This window comes from Mobula hypostoma, chromosome 9 (assembly GCF_963921235.1).
Source record: "Mobula hypostoma chromosome 9, sMobHyp1.1, whole genome shotgun sequence".
NCBI classification, from domain to species: Eukaryota; Metazoa; Chordata; class Chondrichthyes; order Myliobatiformes; family Myliobatidae; genus Mobula; species Mobula hypostoma.
The window spans coordinates 54508385-54530839 of record NC_086105.1 but is presented as its reverse complement, the minus strand read 5'-3'; the positions used below and the strand labels follow the sequence as shown (position 1 = coordinate 54530839).

Below are 22455 nucleotides of genomic sequence, written 5' to 3'. Positions count from 1 at the left end.
GCTGGTGGGGTGGTAGGTGAGGACCAGGGGAACCCTATTCCTAGTGGGGTGGTGGGAGGATGGAGTGAGAGCAGATGTATGTGAAATGGGGGAGATGCGTTTAAGAGCAGAGTTGATAGTGGAGGAAGGGAAGCCCCTTTCTTTAAAAAAGGAAGACATCTCCCTCGTCCTAGAATGAAAAGCCTCATCCTGAGAGCAGATGCGGTGGAGACGGAGGAATTGCGAGAAGGGGATGGCGTTTTTGCAAGAGACAGGGTGAGAAGAGGAATAGTCCAGATAGCTGTGAGAGCTGCGCAAACTCCCTCACTTAAATCCAAATCACTTGCTAGTCTCGACACCATCATAATGGTGTCGAGGTCCTCATCGACGTCAACGATGGACGAACAACAATGTTCATCCATTGTCAAATGTTAAAGCATTAGATTCAAGGTGAGCTGAGGATAGAATTGGAATTGGTTTATTATTGTCTCATATACTGAGATACAGTGAAAAGCTTGCCTTGTGTACTATCCACACATATGAAATTATCACACGTTGCACTGAAGTAGTGAAGAATGCAGAATGCAGAATAAAGTTACAGAGAAAATGTCGTGGAGGTAAACAGTAACATGAAAGACCATAACGAGGAAGCCTGTGAGGTCAAATGTCCATCTTATTGTACTAGGGAACCTAGAAGTCTGATAACAGCAGGGTGGAAGCTGCTCTTGAGCCCGGTGGAACATGCTTTCAGGCTTTTGTATTGTCTGCCTGATGGGAGAAGGGAGACGAGAGAATGTCTGAGGTGGGTGGGTGTTTGATTATGCTGGCTAATTTCCTGAGGGAACAAGAAGTAACTGGATTAGAATGAGATGCGGGTTATCTAATTGACTGGTACTGTGTGCTGACTCACGCTATAACACCAAGGGTCAATAAATGTGTATTACAGCAGTCTGTCTTAGGAGGATATCCAACCTCAACAAGGATAGCAGCTGAGGCACAATAGCCAGCTGCATCTTGATGGACACTCCATGTTCTGTCTGAAGGACTGAAGGACTTGGGAGAAACTTCAGCAGCTCCCACAGAAGGAAGTTAGTGATTCTGCTTACCATACGGGGTCACGGCAGGTGCCCAGAGGGCTGTATCCCACGATGACGATGCCGTGGAGGTTACAGAATTCCCTCAACTTGGGCTGCGTGAAGTATGGGTGACATTCGACCTGAGCGGAGACAAAGACAGAAAAGAAAAGGCTCTTCTATGTTTGACAAGCCAGCAGGGGCATTTGTTCTGTAGCAGCAGGAATGAAAATAAAACAGCTCTGCCATCTAGTTTGGAGCATCAAAGTTAAAGAGTCATAGATCACAACCGCACAGAAACGGGCCCTTCTGCCCATTGAATACATGCTGAACTATTATTCTGCCTAATCCCATCGACCCACACTTGGACCATACCCCTCCCATCCATGTACTTATCCAAACTTCTCTTAAATGTTGAAATCCACCACTTCTGCTGGCAGTTTGTTCCATGCTCTCACCACCCTGTGAGTGAAGAAGCTCCCCTTCACGTTCCCCTTTCCCCCTGTACCCATGATCATTACTTCTAGCCTCACCCAACCTCAGTGGAAAAGGTGCTTGCATTTACCCTATCTATACCCGTCACAATTTTGTTTTCGTTTTTATATAATTTTGAAGTCAAAGTCAAAGTGAATTTATTATCAAAGTATGTATACGTCACCATTTACTGCCCAGAGATTCACTTTCTTGCAGGAGAGTCAGGGAATCAGGAGCTTCGAGGTCAAGAGCAGAGAAAGTGTGTTAGGATTCAGTAAGGACATTCAGTTCTGGTCACCCCCCCATCATAGGAGGGATGTGGAGGCTTTGGAGAGGGTGCAAAAGAGGTTCATCAGGTGGCTGCCAGGATGACAGAGGATGTGCCCAATAAGGAGATGTTGGGAAAACTTGGCTTGCTTTCTTTGGAGCGGCAAATCCTGAGGGGAGATTGGATAGAGGTTTATAAGATTATGAGAGGCATAGATTGGGTAGAGAACTAGTATCATTTTCCCAGGGTTGAAATGTCTAATACCAGAGGGCATGCATTGAAAGTAAGAGAGAGAAATTTCAAAGACATGTAGGCCAAGTTATTTTTATGCAGTGTGGTGGCTGCATGAAATGGGCTGCCCCGGTGGTGATGCAATCAAATGGCTCTTACATAGGTACATACATGTGCAGGGAGTGGAAGGATATGGGCATTGTGCAGGCAGAAGGGATTAACTTAGTTAGGTATTTGATTGGTAATGTAAGGTATTCAGTTTGGTTACAAGGAAGATAGGAGAGACGTTAAAGGCATGAGTTCGTGAGCCATAATTTGTTGGAAATGGAGACGGACAAAACACTTGTAACGTTCAGTTATATTGGCTTGTGTATGTCTAGGGGAAATCCAGCCCAGCACACCCAGTAAATTTTAACAAATACACTTTATAGATATTACTAATTCTATGACATTAATATACATTTGATACAGAGAGGAAAGTAATGAAAAAAAAGGCGCCAACACTTATCAAAGTCCAAGTTCTTTGCGCGCTACGTTGGAGCTCAATTCGACTTCAGACGACCACCCGAATTCCGTCGACTCACGGCTCGGGACCACCCTGAGTGATCGACCGGAGCCTCTCCACACGTCCGCAGTCCTCCTCGTCTCTCCTCCGACTCCCCGCCAAAACTCAGTCCACAGTCATATCATACAGCATGGTATCCGAAAACAAAACGATACATAACCACCCATTGGCTACTGGCACCTCCCTTGGGGCCTCATCTAGCTCCTCCTCCTCCGGCACCTCCTCACTTGCGTCCCATGATTGATGAAGGCCAATGCACCGTATGCCTTCTTAACCACACAGTCAACCTGCGCAGCTGCTTTGAGTGTCCTATGGACTCGGACACCAAGGTCCCTCTGATCCTCCACACTGCCAAGAGTCTTGCCATTAATACTATATTCTGCCATCATATTTGACCTACCAAAATGAACCACTTCACACTTATCTGGGTTTATCCTATCGATGTCCCGCTGTAATCTGACACCCTCCACACTATCCACAACACCCCCAACCTTTGTGTCATCACCAAATTTACTAACCCATCACTCCACTTCCTCATCCACGTCATTTATAAAAATCACAAAGAGAAGGGGTCCCAGAACAGTTCCCTGAGGCATACCACTGGTCACCAACCTTCATGCAGAATATGACCCATCTACAACCACTCTTTGCCTTCTGTGGGCAAGCCAATTCTGGATCCACAAAGTAGTGTTCCCTTGGATCCCATGCCTCCTTACTTTCTTAATAAACCTTGCGTGGGTACCTTATCAAATGCCTTGCTGAAATCCATATATACACCACATCTACCGCTCTACCTTCATCAATGTGTTTAGTCACATCCTCAAAAAATTCATACTTAAAAAAGTTCAATCAGGCTTGTAAGGCATGACCTGTCTTTGACAAAACCATGCTGACTATTCCTAATCATATTATGCCTCTCCAAATGTTCATAAATCCTGCCTCTCAGGATCTTTCCCATCACACTGGTTTATAATTTCCTGGGCTACCTCTACTCCCTTTCTTAAATAAGGGAACAACATCCGCAACTCTCCAATCCTCCGGAACCTCTCCCATCCCCATTGATGATGCAAAGATCATTGCCAGAGGCTCAGCAATCTCCTCCCTCGCCTCCCACAGTAGCCTGGCGTACATCTCGACTGGTCCCAGTGACTTATCCAACTTGATGCTTTTTTTGGGGTGTGCCTGCGTGTGTGCGAATCTGTGCGTGTGCGTCCATGATAATGTCTTTTTCATGGCTTTTGTTTTACAAGGCATGGAGCGAGAGAGAGAGAGACTGTGTGGTGAGCCACTCCTCACACAGACACTTTTGCAGTATTTTTCCCTTTATTTTACAAGGTCGAGTTGCAATCTTGACACTCAATCCGGTGCAGATGGAAAGCGTATTTGGGAGCAGACCCGACTGGTTTCGAACCCGGGAACCTCCGCTTCCGGGTCCGGCGCCGATTTCATTGCGCCACCAGCCGGCCCAACTTGATGCTTTCTAAAGGCTGATTTATACTTGTGTGTTAAATGTACACCGTAGGTATGGCATAGCTGCGAACCCTACGCAGTATCTACACTGAACCCTACGCCGTAGCCTAACGCGGACCTCTCCCAAAATGTAACTACGCGTCGCGGCGTCGCAGACCACAACAGCTGTGATTGGTCCGCTTGGTAGCATCGCATTTCCTCCTGCGCTGTAATGGCTTCCCATTGGGCGACTGAAGGGCAAGGAAGGAACTCTGGCTGCAATGCTTTCCATAAAGCTTTGCAGACCTCCGAAATTATGGAGGACCCTGTGCTTGATGCCAGTTTGTAGCTAGCTGCTACAGCCTGTTGACTTCCATCCGAAGCTAAAACTTGAATGGTGATTGCCAGTCTCTGAGTATACTGTGCGTACACTGATGCAAAATAGATGGTTGGAGACGATGAGCCAAATCGTCAAACCTACCTGCCGACATCTGAAACTATTTGAAATGCATTTCCTCGTCCATGTCTCTCAGTGGCCGGCCAAGCACAGAAAATTCACCCTCCTTCAGTTTCAGTTGCCGTTGTTTGAAGTTTGAGTTTCTTCGTGTTGAGTTTCAACATGAAGAAACTGAACACAGTGGCATAGAAACCCCACCGCCAACTACCATTTTGGTGGTGAATTGCAGAGTGACGCAGACACACCAACGCACAAGTATAAATGCTCACAACAGCGTAGCCAACTTGTGTAGCCTGCAGCGTAAGCTAGTAAGCACAAGTATAAATCAGCCCTAAAAGCTCCAGCACATCCACTTTCTTAATGTCTACATGCTCAAGCTTTTCAGTCCGCTGTAAGTCATCCCTACAATTGCCAAGATCCTTTTCTATAGTGAATACTGAAGCAAAGTATTCATTGCATAGCTCTGCTATCTCCTCTGCTTCCATACATGCTCTACCACTGTCACACTTGTTTGGTCCTATTCTCTCACATCTTATCCTCTTGCTCTTCACATACTTGTAGAACGCCTTGGGGGTTTTCCTTAATCCTGATCGCCAAGGCCTTCTCATGACCCGTTTTGGCTCTCCTAATTTCTTTCATAAGTTCCTTCCTGCTAGCCTCTAGATCTCTATCATTACCTAGTTTTTGAACCTTTCATATGCTTTTCTTTACTTATTGACTAGATTTTCAACAGCCTTTGTACACCACAGTTCCTGTACCCTACCAGCCTTTCCCTGTCTCAATGGAATGTACCTATACAGAACGCCAGACAAATGTCCACTGAACATTTGCCACATTTCTGCCATACATTTCCCTGAGAACATCTGTTCCCAATTTATGCTTCCAAGTTCCTGCTTGATAGCCTCATATTTCCCCTTATTCCAATTAAACGCTTTCCTAATTTGTCTGTTCCTATCCCTCTCCGATGCTATGGTAAAGGAGATAGAATTGTGATCACTATCTCCAAAATGTTCTCTCACTGAAAGACCTGACATCTGACTAGGTTCATTTCCCAATGCCAGATCAAGTACAGCCTCTCCTCTTGTAGGCTTATCTACATATTGTCTCAGGAAACCTTCCTAAACACACCTAACAAACTCTAAACCCCTTTCTCTAGGGAGATGCCAATCAATATTTGGGAAATTGAAATCTCCCACGACAACCCTGTTACTATCACATCTTTCCAGAAGCTGTCTCCCTATCTGCTCCTTGATGTCCCTGTTACTATTGGTGGTCTATAGAAAAACACCCAGAAGAGTTATTGACCTCTTCCTGTTTCTAACTTCCACCCACAGAGACTTAGTAGACAATCCTTCCATGACTTCCTCCTTTTCTGCAGCCGTGACACTATCTCTGATCAGCAGTGCCACGCCCCCACCTCTTTTGCCTCTCTTCCTGTCCTTTCTGAAACATCTAAAGCATGACACTCTAAGCAGCCATTCCTGCCCCTGAGCCATCCAAGTCTCTGTAATGGCCACAACATTACAGCTCCAAGTACTAATCCACGTTTTAAGCTCATCCGCTTTGTTCATGACACTCCTTGCGTTAAAATAGACACATCTCAAACCATCAGTCTGAGTGCATCCCTTCTCTATCACTTGCCTATCCTCCCTCTCGTACTGCCTGCAAGCTTTCTCCATTTGTGAGCCAAGTGTCATTTCCTCCGTCTCTTCAGTTCGGTTCCCACCTCCCCCCACCCCCCACCCCCCAGCTTATACTCTCCCCAACAGCCTCAGCAAAGCTCCTTGCCAGGATATTGATCCCCCTTGAGTTCAAGTGCAACCCGTCCTTTTTGTACAGGTCACGCCTGCGCCTAAAGAGGTCCCGATGATCCAGAAATCTGAACCCCTGCCTCCTACTCCAATCCCTCAGCCACGCATTTATCTTCTACCTCATGCTATTCCTATACTCACTGTCACGTGGCACAGGCAGTAATCCCAAGATTACTACTTTTGAGGTCCTGCTTCTCAACTTCCTTCCTATCTCCCTGTAGCCTGTTTTCAGGACCTCTTCCCTTTTCCTACCTATGTCATTGGTACCAATATGTACCACGACCTCTGGCTGTTCACCTTGCCACTTCAGGATATCGTGAACACGATCAGAAACATCTCAGTCCCTGGCACCTGTGAGGAAAAACTACCATCCGCATTTCTTTCTTGCATCCACAGAATCGCCTGTCTGACACCCTAACTATAGAGCCCCCTATCACTGCTGCCAGCCTCTTCCTTTCCCTACCCTCTGAGCCACAGGGCCAGACTCTGTTGCTTCCCCCAGGTAGGCTGTCCTCCCCCCAACAGTACTCAAACAGGAGTACTTTCAACAGCCACAGTGGTACGCTCTAGTACCTGCCTCTTGCCCTTCCCTCTCCTGACTGTTACCGATTTATCTGTCTCCCAGGGTCCCGGTGTGACTACTTGTCTATAGCTCCTCTCTATCACCTCCTCACTTTCCCTGACCATACGAAGTTCATCAAGCTGCAGCTTCAGGTCCCTAACATGGTCCCTAAGGAGCTGCCACTTGACACACCTGGCGCAGATGTGGCTGTCCGGGATGCTGGGAGTCTCCCAGACTTCCCGTATCTGACACCCAGTACAGAACACTGGCCTCACAGAACACCATAAATCCCCTTACCCATTTTCCTTGGAGAAGGGATGGAAGGAATGATGATGGAGAGCAACCAGAGGGATGATTTTATTAGAGATTGAGTCACAAAATAATGCAGCCAATGCAGAAATGTTCTGGATTTTAGAGGATTGCTGATGAGGCTATTGGAAACAATAATCTATTCCGAGTGACTTTGTAGCAGATGCTTTTCCAGCAGTGGCACAGGAGTGGGCACGGCAAGAAAGCAGTAGACCAAGATGAAGTATGATATAAGGGGTTTATCATGAATGAACTCGGCATCCCCACTGACTCCTCAGAAACTCTGGCCCATAATGAAGAAAGGGTGTTCAGAGTGGTAGTGAGGACCTCTGAGTCAATGCACCAGATGCCCCAAGGAAGGAGTCGCCATGTCACAAAATCCCCACTGGCCTGCCCAGCAGCACCAGGCTCCGTCTGCTAGAGAGGCAAGCCCTCTACACTGGCCTCATTAGTTACTTCCGAACCCAAAAAAACCGGAGTGGGAGCAAATCACCTTGACCACTGAGGGATGTCAATGGAAAAGATCAGTGGAATGTTGTCTATACTGAGTTGGACAACAAGGCACAGGGATAGTCTTTGAAAATATGTTTGGGACTTAGACCATTAGACTATAAGACGTAAGAGCAGAATTCGACTGTTCAGCTCCTCAGCTCCAAAATTCCATCATGGCTGATTTATTACTGCTCTCAAACAGCATTCTCCTGACTTCTCCTTGTAACCTTTGACACACTTTCTAATTAAGATCCTATCAACCTTCACTTTAAATATTCCCAATAACTTGGAATTCACAGACATGTGCGGCCATGAATTCCACAGATTCACCAGCCTCTGGCTAAAGAAATTCCTCCTCATCTCTGTTCTAAAGGGATATCCTTCTATGCCAAGGCTGTGCCCTCTGGTCCTCGACTCCCCCATAATAGGAAACATCCTCTCCACATCCAGTCTATCTAAACCTTCCATTATTTGATAGGTTTCAATGTGATCCCTCCTCATTCTTTTAAACTCTAGCAAGTACAGGTCCAAAGGCACCAGACTTCTCCTCATTCAATAACACTTCCATTCCCGGGTTAATTCTTGCAAACCTCTTCATGACCCTCTCCAATGTCAGCACATCCCTTCTTAGATAAGGGGCCTGAAACTTTAATATGGAGGAAGACGGTAAGTTGGGGTAGGAAGCAGTAAACAAAGAAACAGGAGCATTCAGTACGAAGTGGAGATTGAGGTAACTGAAGTGGTGAGGTGAGTCAGTGCAGGAGTTGAGGGAAAGGGAGCAATGCAGACACACTCACTATGATTCCTGGGTGTTAGACTAAAGTCATGATATGAGAGCTGAGAAATGTAGAACACTGAACTGCTTCAGAGAAGGTGCCAGTGGATAAGATGGCCACGTTCTGTTGACTATCACAACACCGTCATCACAATGGTTTGACCAGGGAAAACAGAGGAAGGTGTACCTGGGCAGGAAAGCTGTACTCAAGGTAAAGGTTTCATCAGATGAGTTTGGCAAGGTGTGATTATGATACAGTGCCACGACTCTGCTGTTCTCATGGGATGCTACCTGATTAACTGCTGGCTTGTATTTCAGGCCCTTCTTGTGCAGAATCTGCTCCAGCTGCCTGCGATTGAAGTTGGACACACCAATCGACTTGACCAGGCCGGCATCCTTACATGCTTCCAGAGCCTAGCAAATAAAAAAAAACCCTTATTCAAGAGTGTAACTCTGTGCATGTTCCAAATCCAAAATCAGAATTGGATTTATTATCACTGACATTGGTTATGAAATTTGTTTTGCAGTGGCGGTACAGTGCAAGGCATAAAATACTATAAGGCACAATAAGACATTAAAAATATTAAGTAGTGCAAAAAAGTGAGGTAGTGTTCATGGGTTCATAGACGATACAGAATTCTGATGGTGGAGGAGAAGAAGCTGTTCCTATAATGATGAGTGTGGGTCTTCAGAATCAGAATCAGGTTTATTATCACCGGGATGGGACGTGAAATTTGTTAACTTAGCAGCAGCAGTTCAATGCAATACATAATCCAGAAGAAAAAAAAATAAATTAAAAATAATAATGATAATAAGTAAACAAGTAAATCAATTATAGTATACATATATTGAACAGATTTTTCAAAATGTGCAAAAAACAGAAATACTGTATATTAAAAAACAGTGAGGTAGTGTCTAAGGATTCAAGCAACACACATCAAAGTTGCTGGTGAACGCAGCAGGCCAGGCAGCATCTCTAGGAAGAGGTACAGTCGATGTTTCAGGCCGAGACCCTTCGTCAGGACCCTTCTCGGCCTGAAACGTCGACTGTACCTCCTCCTAAAGATGCTGCCTGGCCTGCTGCGTTCACCAGCAACTTTGATGTGTGTTGCTTGAATTTCCAGCATCTGCAGAATTCCTGTTGTCTAAGGATTCAATGTCCATTTGGGAATCGGATGGCAGAGGGGAAGAGGCAGGAGGTACAGAAGCCTGAAGGCACACATTCAGCTATTCAGTGACATTAATGGCCAAGTGAGAGATTTGATGTGGTGAATCTGATTGGGTCCTTTACCATGACCTCGTTCAAGCTCACTTTGCCATTAATATCACTGATGGTAGCAGGAAGAGGACATATCCTGGACGGTGAGGGTCCTTGACAATGGATTCCGCTTTCTTAAGGCGTCACCTATAGAAGATTTCCTCAATGCTGGGGAGGCCAATTCCCACGATGGAATTGGCTGAGAATACAAACCTCTTTAGCTTTTTCCAATCTTATGCTTTGTTGCCTCCAGACCAGAAAATGATGCATCAGTCAGAATACTCTCCTTGTTACATCTGTAGAAACTTAGTAGAGTATTTGGTGACATAACAAATTTCCTCAAATTCTTAATGAACTATAGCCACTGGTGCTGCCTTTTTCATAGTTGCATCAATATATTGGTCTCAGGATTAGTCTTCAGAGATGTTGATGTCCAGGAACTTGAAACTGCTCACCCTTTCCACCTCTGACTTCTCAATAATGACAAGTGTGTGTTCCCTCAAATTCCCCTTCCTGAGGTTCACAATTCATTCTTTAGTCTTATTGAGTGCAAGGTTATGTCGCAACACCACTCAACCGACTGATGTGACTCACTCTTGTACACCTCCTCGTTACAGTTAGACTGAAAGGTTACCTCTATTTGCTCTCCATGGATGCTGCCTGACTGTTCCTGCCACCTCCTGTTCTTGCGCACTGTAATAATCTTGTTCCTGGAAACACTTCTAACAGGGAAAGAATTGGGGAGGGGTACCAGAGAAAGGACTGTTCCACATAGCCAATAAAGATACAGTCATAGCTGGAATCTTTGCAAGTGTCTGTAGCTGCACATTTGAGGTGCAGGGAGTGCGAGAATTCGAAGAAGTGTTCAGAATAAGAATAAGGTCACCAGGAGGATGAGAGATTTGATGTACTGGAGATTGGGTCCTTTAGCATGACCTCATTCAAGCTCACTTTGCCATTAATATCACTTTAGTTTTTACTTTAATTATTAGAGATGAAGAATTCTTTTTGAGTATATATATAGTTTCTTATAAGACTGTCTTTCTCACCTTCTCTAATGCCAGAGGACTTAAACACACTGTTAAACGTAAGGCTTTATTCTTGTTTTTAAAGCAGCATAAACACGTGGACTTTTCTTTTAATCCAAGAGTCACACTCTGTGACTGAAGACATTAACCTATGGAAATCCCAGTGGGGGAATGATGTTTGGTTTTCACATGGTTCTGAACATTCTGCAGGTGTTCTTATTCTGATGTATAGCTTTAAAGGAGATGTTTTGCACTTTGAGGCAGATACGAATGGACATTTTTTGGTTCTTATTGTTCAATATTGTGGTAAAATGTTTCTTATTGCTAATATTTATGGTTATAATATTAAAAATGATAATGATAGATTACTTGGGATCTTGGAAAAACATTTGGATTATTGGCTTTTTAAATTTCCTGATCTGTTTATTGTTATGGGAGGAGACTTTAATATAGTTTTAGATGAAAATATTGATTGATGGCCACCAAGGCAACTCTCTACTTATAATAACTTCACAAGCTTTATTCAGAAGTTTAATATCATAGATATCTGGAGAGAGCACTTTCCTGAAGTTAGAAATTATACCTGGACTAATAAATCTATTATGTGCATGTCTAGATTAGATTACTAATCACTGTCCAATACCTTAAGAAATAATAATGTCACTTTTAATTTTTCTCCCTCACCTTTAACAGATCATAAAGCTATCTCTATACAAATTGCATTATCTTCAGCTGAATCCAACTTTAAATCTTATTGGAAACTAAATAATTCCATTTTGGGGCATGAAGTTGACTCTTTGCACATTAAGAAGTTGACAACCTACTTTTTACATAAAGCGATGGTAGAGAATAATTTCTCTACAAATTGGGAACTTTTAAAATTTGAATCTGACAAATTTTTTTAGGAAATACAGTAGTGATTTAGTAAAGAAAAGAAAATTGGAAGAACAATTATTGATCTCAAAGATTGCAAATTTATGTGAATTGTTTCCAGATAACCTTTCAGGGAGAGATAAAGAGGAGCTGGCTTTGTTAAAGGATGAGTTAAACCATTTTTATCTTATAAAGGCAGAAGCTGCATATGTGAGATCTAGAAAAAGCAGCATGCCCAATTCAATTTCATTCATCAGCTTAATATTGATGGTGTGACCACAGAGGACTCTAAAAAAAATAGCAAAATATTGTTCTGCTTTTTATAGTCTCTCTCTCTCTCTCTGGCTATCCATCCCATAGGATGATGATGGTTCCTTTCAGTCAGTTAGTGGGGTGGTACCCCACTCCTCAGAAAGGAATAGCGTGTGCATGAGTGGATTTTAGGTGAGTAGGTCCAGACCCACCCTCTCGACATTCCCTCCCGGATCCAGCGGCATGGTGGGGTCCAAGACAGCTGGGGGAAGTTCTGTTGCAGTGAATGGCCAGACCAAGCTTCGATGCAAGGGATGCCCTTTCCGCGCTTCACGACACGTGTTTGCTAGATGGAGGTTGACCCTACGAGAGGGTTCATCCGCCCTTTGACAGGTCTTGTTTTTCGTCCTGCAGGGTGTCTAGCCACCCTCCTCACCAGGCAAGTCTGGTGGGGGAGCCGGTTTAGTCGCCGGCCACCCGACCATGCAACAGGTAGTACTGGGTTACATGGTACCAGAGCACTCAGACAAGTGACCTGACCTGACCTTTTTCTAGTAAACTGTATAGCTCAAAATATTGTGAAGCATCTACACTACATTTCATGAATGATATTAATATTCTTAGGAACCTGTCCAATGATCAGAAAGACCTGTGTGAGGCTCTTATTATCTTGGGAGAGGTTAAGGCTGCCATTTCAAATTTAAAAAACAATGAGCCGCCAGGTGTGGACGGTCTGACTGCAGAATTTTATAAGATGTTTTCTGACACCTTAGCTCCCTTTTTGCTGAAATTGTTTTTAGAGTGTATTGATAAAGAATTTCTTCCCACTTCTTTAATACAGGGCCTTATTACCTTAATTCCTAAACCAAAAAAAGATAATTTATTTATCAATAATTGGCATCCTATTTGCCTTCTCAATAGTGATTATAAAATTCTGGCCCAAGTCTTTGCTAACAGAATGAAAGTAGTATTATTGATGAAACACAGTCAGGTTTCATGAAGGGTCGTCATATCTCTAATAATATCAGATTAGTTTTAGATCTTATTGATTATTCCCATCTTGTTCAAAATGATAGTTTTATACTGTCTTTAGATTTCTACAAAGCTTTTGATACTATTGAGCACCCGTTTATTTTCTCCGCTCTTGGCAAATTTGGATTTGGTCCATTATTTTGGAAGGCGGTTAAGGCTTTGTACACCAACACTAATAGTTCTATAAAGTTGAAGTTGGGGACTTCACCGAGGTGTGATGTGAATGGGGCGCGGGGGGGAGGGGGGTGAGACAAGGTTGTCCTATCTCACCTTATCTATTTCTTTAATGTGCTCAGCTGCTCACCTGTTCCATCAAGTCTAGTCCTCTAAAAGGCATTTCCTGTGCAAATTCCAATTTGCTGATTAGTCAGGTTGCAGATGATATGACTCTTTTTAAATGGTGTTTCTGAAATTTCATTAGCTTTAAATTGCATTTCCGTTTTTTCCAAAGCCTCAGGTCTCTGTTTAAATATTCACAAACGTGGATTGTTTCCTCTTAAAGGTTGCACTCAATCTATAATTAATAATATGTATTCCAGTAAAAGATAAAGTCACATATTTGGGGATAACTATTGTTAAAAATGAATACATAAGGTGTGTAGATAATTTTGAACCTCTTATAGACAAAACCAAAAATAGATTGAACCAGTGGCTTCAAAGGGACTTATCTTTGGAAGGCCGGGTTTTGCTTTGTAAAGCAGAAGCTCTTTCCAGGCTTATATATACAACTCTCCCCTTATACGTTGATAAAAAAATTTGTAAATTGATAGTATGATGAAAAACCAAGTTATCAGAAGATTGATGCTGATGAGAGAGATAAGGGAGACAAATGGAGAAACGTTCAAAATGTTAATGACAGAGGAGAGAGATAACGAAAAGAGACACAATGCAGAATATTGACAGACCAGTTGCTTTGAACCTGAACTGTTTGAAGTTTGATGGACAGGCGATACCCCAGCAGGGGGATAAAAAGAACAGGTTTGCTAATGCATGACACACCACAAGATCACAAGACAACGAGACCCTGGAAGAGTGGTGTGCCCCCACAAGTTGGTGGAAGTTTGGAGGTCTGATTCGAGGGAACCGACCATAGACTCACAGGGTGAAAAGGGACGATTGGCGGGAATCTGTTGTGTGTGTCCGCCCTTGCCTGGGTGCCGGGTTCACCGCGGAAGAACGGTCGTATCTGGAATGGAGGGGTCACAGTCGGTGACCACAGCGGGATAGAAGACATAAAAGGGTTCGCCCGAAAGCTAACTGCGAAGAACATCAAAGCTCTGTTTGAATCAAAATTTGCATTCTCTCTCTCTCCAACGGCACAACAGCGATTACTGCGAACTGTACTAAGCTGAACTGAACTCTGCGTCACTTGAGACTGATCATTTTACCCCTAGACTGCGATAGAGCTTGGTTGATTCCTATTACCCTAGTTCTGTGTACATGTGTGTTTTATCATTACTAACCTGTTGCATTTATATCCTTACGATTAGAGTACTGTGTTACTTATTTCTTTAATAAAACTTTATTAGTTTCTGTTAAACCAGACTTCAACACGTGGTCCATTTCTGCTGGTTTGGCAACCCATGTTGCTTAAATTTTTATGGAAAAACAAAGTTCATTATGTTAAAAAAAATCTGCTGTCATGAATAGTTATGACAAAGGGGGGTCTAAATTTTCTTGATTTTGACAGTCTTAATAATACTTTTAAAATTAATTGGATTGAACAATTTTTACATAAGCCTACTTCTATATGGAATTGTATTCCTTTTTTTGTCTTTTCCAAGGTTGGTGGATTGAAATTTTTTCTTTTATGTAATTACAAAATCGACAAAGTTCCTCCCCATTTATCTCAGTTCCATAAACAGATGCTTTTATCTTGGTCTTTGATTTACGAACAAAATTTTTCTCCTCATAGTTATTTTATCTGGAATAACCACAACATAACTTATGAGAATAAATCTTTGTTTGATAAAGGTTGGTTTGATAATAATATTTTGTTAGTTAAACAGTGAATTTCCTGAGACTTCAAAAGAATTTGCTGTTGTTTTGACCTGGTGTAATTATGTTGTTTAGAAATACATCATATTCGGTAGTTGAATTACCCAGCTTGGATCCATCCAGTACAGCTGTAGGAAAGATTTGTTTTCTTCCGTCTTTTTTTTTAAAAAAATAGAGGTATTAGAAGTTTGTTTCAAAAAGACATCACTTCTATTCCTACAGCTGTCAGTTTTTGGAATAGTTGCTTGGGAAATCTGAGGTGGAGGCGTATTTGGGGCTTATTTAATAAATTTTTATTGAGGAATAAAATTAAAGAAATTTCTTTTAAAATTATACATAGATATTATCCAACCAATGTTTATTTGACAAAGTTTAATTCTGATATTGAAACTAACTGTTCTTTTTGTGGTTCTGTGGTTTTGCTGTAATCTGAATGATTACCGTCCAGAATAATCTGAATGATTACTTATGCCAGAATCCTGTACATTGATTTCAGTTCAGCCTTCAATACCATCATCCCGCAGAGACTAGTGGAGAAACTGTCGCTGCTTGGCCTTAGCACTGCTATGTGTCGCTGGATTCTGGATTTCTTGACAGAGAAACCACAGTCAGTCTGTGTTGGCAGGAACATCTCTGACTCCATCACACTGAGCACTGGATCCCCACAAGGCTGTGTGCTTAGCCCATTGCTGTTTACACTGCTAACACATGACTGTGCAGCCAGATTCAAGGAGAACCTGATCATTAAATTTGCTGATACCACAGTGGTGGGGCTCATCAGCAAAAATGATGAAACTATGTACAGGGAGGAGGTCAAACAGCTAGAGAGCTGGTGCAGGGATAACAACTTGATGCTTAATGTCACCAAAACCAAGGAGATGATCGTCGATTTCAGACGGTCTCAGCCTGAGCACACACTCCTCAGCATCAGCGGCTCCACAGTGGAGAGAGTGGAAAACATCAAGTTCCTTGGGGTGCAGATCTCGGACAATCTCACGTGGTCCAGGAACACCACTGGGATTGTGAAACGGGCCCAGCAGAAATTGCATTTTCTGAGGAAGCTTAAACAAGCATCACTCCCCACTAACATCTTAACTACATTCTACAGAGGCATGGTTGAGAGTGTGCTGACCTTTAGCATCACAACCTGGTACTCCAGCTGCAGTGCTGTCGACAAAAAAGCCTTGCAGAGGGTGGTTAGGGGAGCAGAGAAGGTTATTGGGGTCTCCCTACCTTCTGTCCAAGACCTCTTTCAGAGTCGATGCCTCCAGAAGACACGGTACATCATTAAAGACCCCTCACACCCTCTCCATGAACTGTTTGTTCTTCTGTCATCAGGCAAACATTACAGGAGCATCAAAACTAAGACCACAAGGCTACTAAACAGCTTCCTCCCACAGGCAGTCAGACTGCTAAATAGCTGCTCTACCTGACTCTGCCTTGGACACTTTTAACTTGCACTGGACACTTATAACTGATTTTAACTGACATGTGGCTGTTGTGTTTTACTATTTATTGTTATGTTTATTATTTAGTGCTGCATTTGTTATGTTATGATTGCACTGCTCCTGGGAAACACTATCTCATTCTGCCCTGCAGAGCTGATGTACAGTTAGAATGACAAAGTTTTTTGAATCTTTGAATCTTGTATCTTTATATCCAGAGGATTTATTTAATCTGTTTTGGGATTGTGAATATGTTAAAACTTATTGGGTCGATGTTTGTCAATTTATAGATCAATATATTAATGTGGATTTTACTTTTTGTATTGAAAATGTTTTATTTCGGTTTACTAATAATATCAAATTTCATAGGGATCATTTCTTTATCATAAATCTTCTGTTAATTTACAGCAAATTTTATATCTATAAATGCAGATAGGCATCTGTTAGTCTCGTGAGACCATGGATTTGCGCCTTGGAAGGTTTCCAGGGCACAGGCCTGGGCAAGGTTGTATGCAAGACCAGCAGTTGCCCATGCTGCAAGTCACTCCTCTCCACACCACCGATGTTGTCCAAGGGAAGGGCATTAGGACCCATACAGCTTGGCACTGGTGTCATCGCGGAGCAACGTGTGGTTAAGTGCCTTGCTCAAGGACACAACACGCTGCCTCAGCCAAGGCTCAAACTAACGTCCTTCAGATCACTAGACGAATGCCTTAACCACTTGGCCATGCACCAACATGCAAATACAGCAAGAAGAAACCTTAATTTATATTTTTTATGTTAGACTTCAAACTATACATTAATACTTTGAAAACTTCCTACAACCAGAAAGCTGTAAAGACTGTACAAATTTGTCAATGTTTCGGGTTATTTCTGTAAATGGTTTTGTTTTGTGACTCTCTTTAGATATAGTTCTTTCTATCCAGCAGTATTTAGAGTGGATTTTTTTTGTTTGTGTATTTAAAATTAATAGCGATATATTTGTTACTGCTTAAGTGTGATTCCCTGGCATTGTTAGTATATGTTCAGTGTTTTTGTTTGTGTTTAATACATTTTTAAAAAAATCACTTTAATTTTATTTACAGGTATTGTATTTTATTTAGAGATAGAGCATGATAACAAGCCCTTCTGGCCCAATGAGTCTGTGCCACCCAATTATCCTCACGAACAGGAGAAAATCTACAGATTTGGAAATCTGGAAATCCAAAGCTACACTCATAATGAGATCTGATGAAGGATCTTGGCCTGAAACATTGACTGTTTACTCTTTTCCATAGATGCTGCCGAGTTCCTCCAGGATTTTGTGTGCATTGCTAACCTATTAACCTATATGTCTTTGGCACACACACAAAGTACTGGAGGAACTCACCTATTGAAGGGAATAAACAGTCAATGTGTTGGGCTGAGACCCTTCATCAGGACTGGAAAGGAGGGGAGCAGAAGCCAGAATAACAATGTGTGAGGGGTGGGGGGGGGGGAAGAACTAAAAGCTGGCAGGTGATAGGTGAGACCAGCTGAAGGGGAAGGAGGGGGTAATGTGGGATATAAAGTGAGAAGTTGGGGGGAAAGGGAAAGGGCTGTAGAAGAAGGAACCTGCCAGGAAAGGATAGTCGACTATGGGAGAAAGGGAGGGAAGAGGGGTGCTGGAGGGAAGTGATGGGTGTGGGGGTGAAGGAGCAAGAGGGGAACCCGAATGGGGAATAGAAAAAGTGAGGAGGGGGAGGAAGGAGAAATTAACAGAAGTTGAAGTACTGTGTGGAGGGAACTGGGCAGTCAGAGGAAATGCAGGCAGTCACAGAGACAACGTATACACTACCTTATATACAGCGGCAGAATTGAATCCTCGTTGCTGGTACTGTAATAACATTATGCTAATCGCTATATGACCCAAGATTAAATCCTGTCTCAAATTGTTGCTGGCCCTTCATTGCTTTAAGTGCAATGTAGTTATATTTCCAAATGGGCTCTCTTATTATTTTGTGACAGTAAACCCAACTCTCTCTTTTCAGCACCATGAAGAGGCAATGCCTTCTACAAGTCCCTTCCACACCCTCCAGCACACACCCCTCACTCCCACAGCACTTTCCCACGGTCCACGGGGATTGTTCTTTGAGTCTTCCCACCCCCACCGTCCATGGACACACACTCGGCGTGCCCCACTCAGTTTGTTCCCGGGAGCCGAGGAGACTGCGGGCAGTTGATGGTTCTACTCGAGTCGGATACCTGCCCTTCTCTCCCTGGAGAAACAGCACATGGTATCCATGGTACATTGAAGGTCTTCCAGGACCGATGGACGCCAGTACGTTCAAAATAGAGATGGCTGTGTTGTGAGGTTGTGAAGTTGGTGTTTGCAAATAGTGTGTATAGTGAAACACTGTAGTGTCATGAATGCTTTGGATCAGCAAGAGACCTCCAAGGGCTCCAAACCTTGGTATTCTACTTCACCTGAATATTGCTAATTTACCCTATTGTGGCTTGTTAACTGATCCCTGACCCCCCACCCCAGCCCCCTGCTGTTTATTGGTAACAGCGGGTTTCTCGTGCGACCTTGTACAATTTAAGTTACGCATGCTGAGCACTCGTCGCTGAGTCTTGAACTAGCCTTTCCACAGTGGCCTTCGTTCCGAGTGACCTGGGTATCTTCGTTGATTCTTCCGTGAATAAATTCTCGTTGGTGTTTTCACTCGAGTCTCCAGTTACCCCGTGCTTGAGTCTGTTACACTGTAATACTGCAATAACATGATGTTGTGTTCAGTGAACTAACTGTGAGATGGAAGGGTGAGGCTGATCTTGGAGCAGATTGACAGGTTGAAGGGCCTGTACAGTTCTATGTTCTATTCATGAAACAATGAACCTTACCTTGTTATTCTTTTCTTTTTGCACTTTTTTTTGTAATTTATAGATTTCTGTTTTTTCACTACCTCTGTCACAAAGTAACAAACCTCACTTCATATTGTCAGTGATAATAGATCTGATTTTTTGGAAAAGGGGATGGGGGTTGCAATACCCACTCCTTCTAGGTCAAGCACTCATTGCCAGTGTAAGGGGGTTTCGACTTTTATGTTACTGCGGAGGCTAATTAAAATGGCGTCTTTGTTATGTTAATCTGGGGAATGCAGCTTTGTTGTGTAAAACGCTGAGAAAGTTTGCGCTAGCAGCTTGTTTTGGTTTAGAGTGTGATAAGAAATATGTTATTAACCAATTGGGATAGTTGTTACGTTTTTGGTTTATTTGAAGATACTGTATGTGCGGGGTTTTGGGGCAGAAGGCGGGAGAGCAAGACAGAGGATGGACGAGGTGCTGTGATGTCCGCTAACGGGGTTGGACCCCGAGGAGGGCGTTCGGTGAGGAGACGGAGACGGACTCGTGTGGAGCGTCTGGTCGACCACCGTTGTTGGTCTCAGGTGGCCAGTCGAGGTGGTCCGAGGGGTCGCAGGGTGAAGAAGAAGGTTCTTGAGCTCCAACCGTTTTGTGCACGAAGAGATTGAACTTTGATAAGTGTGCCGCCTTTTATTTTCCTTTTATATTTTATTCTCTCTTAATTATATAGTTCCAGTAATATCTATAAACTGTAACTCATTTAATCGTATCTGGTGTATTGTCTGTTATTTGGGCGGGGTGGGGTACATCACACAGCATCCACACAAACGAATTATCCAGTTTGGCGGGGCCGAGGCTGTTTCCCTGGACGACAGCGAGCCGAGCGACCCTGAGGGTGGCCCGGGGGGACTACACCAGCGTTTCTGTCAATTTATTATGCTGCATTCACTACTTGCAGTGTGACCCCGCCTACAGCGAGAAATCAGAAACTGACTGGGTGACTGTTCTGCCGAGACTTTCCACTCTGCACGCAACAGAACCGCAAGTTGCCTGACGCTTAGGCTTCCCTGACCTTACCTCCCAGGTGGCGCACAGGTCTGTCTGGTGATACAAATACTTCCCATTTTCATCTTGTGGATAAATCACATCCCCAGGCTGGAAAAGGTACACACAAAGGTTTACAAGACGTGAAGCAAATGGACATCAGGCAGCATATGTACAAACATGAATTAGAAGCTGGAGTAGGATACACAAATCAACTCCATTAAACAAAACAGCCGTTTATCTGATCGTAATCTCAGCTCTGTATGCCTCTCTGTGTGTAGGGACCCCACCCCCCCCGCCTGTTTATCGTACCTACCTCTGCCTTAAACATATTCACTCTGAGGATAAAGACTAACTTTGTGTGTCACAAGTACATCAAAACATAAAGTGAAATGTGCTGTTTGCATCAAATCAAGTCAGTGAGGATAGTGGTAGACAGCCCACAAGTGTTGCCTTACTTCCAGCAGCAACGTAGTATGCCCACAATTTAACCCTAAACATATGCCTTTGGAGTGCGTGGGGAAACCGGAGCTAGAGGAGGAAACCCCCACGGCCACGGGGAGAACATACAAACTCTTCACAGGCAGTGGCGGGAATTGGTCGTCAATCGCTGGCAGGCGCTGTAAAGTTCTGTGCTAACCGCAACACTACCGTGTCGCTCGTGTGGAGGGAGTGAGTTCCCAGGGTGCACGATCCTCTGAAGAGAAAAAATTTTCTGTCAAGTGAATGAGTGACCTCAATGAGTTTTTGCGCAGCAACCTTCCAGTTCTCTCTCAAGGAAAAACATGCTGTCTGAACCCGGTCTTTCAGGACGCCTTGGCACCTTGAATGTTGCAGTTAAATTGCCCCTTAGTGTTCCCAACTCTGGTGGATAAATGCTATGTTTAACTCTTTCCTCACAACCTGCTCATACCGGGTATCAGGGTGGTAAAATGTTTTGTATTTTTTCCTAAAGTAAGGGCCCAAATACTGTTTTCAGGCCATGTCTCCAAGAAAATGTCAGAAGTGGTCTAATGAGTGCTCGATATATTTTCCTTCCCTTGGGAAGCCTCTGGGATTGAGGATTCCTTGTATTGCAGAATAGGCTTTGAACACCTGCTGCTGTGGTGTGAGGTGTTAGCTCAATGGCAGGGAGCTCTAAAACAACTCTATAGTTAGGGGGACAGACAGGCGATTCTGTGGATGTAGGAAAGAAACACGAATGGTAGTTTGCCTCCCGGGTGCCAGGGTCTGAGATGTTTCTGATTGCATCTACGATATCTTGAAATGAGAAGGTGAACAGCCAGAGGTCGTGGTACATATTGGTACCAATGACATAGGCAGGAATAGGGAGGAGGTCCTGAAAGCAGACTACAGGGAGTTAGGAAGGAAGTTGAGAAGCAGGACCTCAAAGGTGGTAATCTTGGGATTACTGCCTGTGCCACGTGACAGTGAGTATAGGAATAGAATGAGGGGGAAGATAAATGCGTGGCTGAGTGATTGGAGCAGGAGGCAGGGATTCAGATTTCTGGATCATTGGGACCTCTTCTGGGGCAGGCGTGACCTGTACAAAAAGGACGGGTTGCACTTGAATCCGAGGGGGACCAATATCATGGCAGGGAGGTTTGCTAAGGCTATTGGGGAGACTATAAACTAGAATTGCTGGGGGTTGGGAACCGAAATGGAGAGACGGAGGAAGGGGCAGTTGGCTCACAAACAGAGAAAATTTGTAGGCAGTGTGAGAGGGAGGATAGGCAGGTGATAGGAAAGGAATGTGCTCAGACTGATGGTTTGAGATATGTCTATTTTAATGCAAGGAGTATCATGAATTAAGTGGATGAGCTTAGAGCATAGATCAGTACTTGGAGCTACGATGTTGTGGCCATCACACAGATTAATGGCTCAAGGGCAGGAATAGCTACATAGAGTGCCAGGCTTTTAGCTGTTTCATAGAAACACAGAAAACCTACAGCACAATACAGGCCCTTCAGCCCACAAGGAGGCGCCGAACATGTCCCTACCTTAGAAATCACCCAGGGCTACGGTGGGAAACTTTGTCACATGGTGTGAGCAGAATTATCTGCAGCTTAATGTGAAGAAGACTAAGGAGCTGGTGGTAGACCTGAGGAGAGCTAAGGTACCGGTGACCCGTTTCCATCCAGGGGGTCAGTGTGGACATGGTGGAGGACTACAAATACCTGGGGATATGAATTGACAATAAACTGGACTGGTCAAAGAACACTGAGGCTGTCTACAAGAAGAGTCGGAGCCATCTCTATTT

General features: G+C 43.7%; 1 protein-coding gene across 4 annotated transcripts in view; it reads right to left on the bottom strand.

Annotated features, from left to right (window-relative positions):
• The window catches only part of LOC134351729 (aldo-keto reductase family 1 member D1-like), a 78579-nt gene that overhangs the window by 10271 nt on the left and 45853 nt on the right, over positions 1-22455 (bottom strand). For all 4 annotated transcript variants that reach the window (XM_063058312.1, XM_063058311.1, XM_063058313.1 and 1 more), the window contains exons 5-7: positions 20229-20306; positions 8737-8859; positions 1086-1195 (exon numbers count right to left, since the gene is read on the bottom strand). In XM_063058312.1, coding sequence (XP_062914382.1) covers positions 1086-1195; positions 8737-8859; positions 20229-20306 — 311 coding nt within the window. The remainder of the gene's footprint in view (positions 1-1085; positions 1196-8736; positions 8860-20228; positions 20307-22455) is intronic.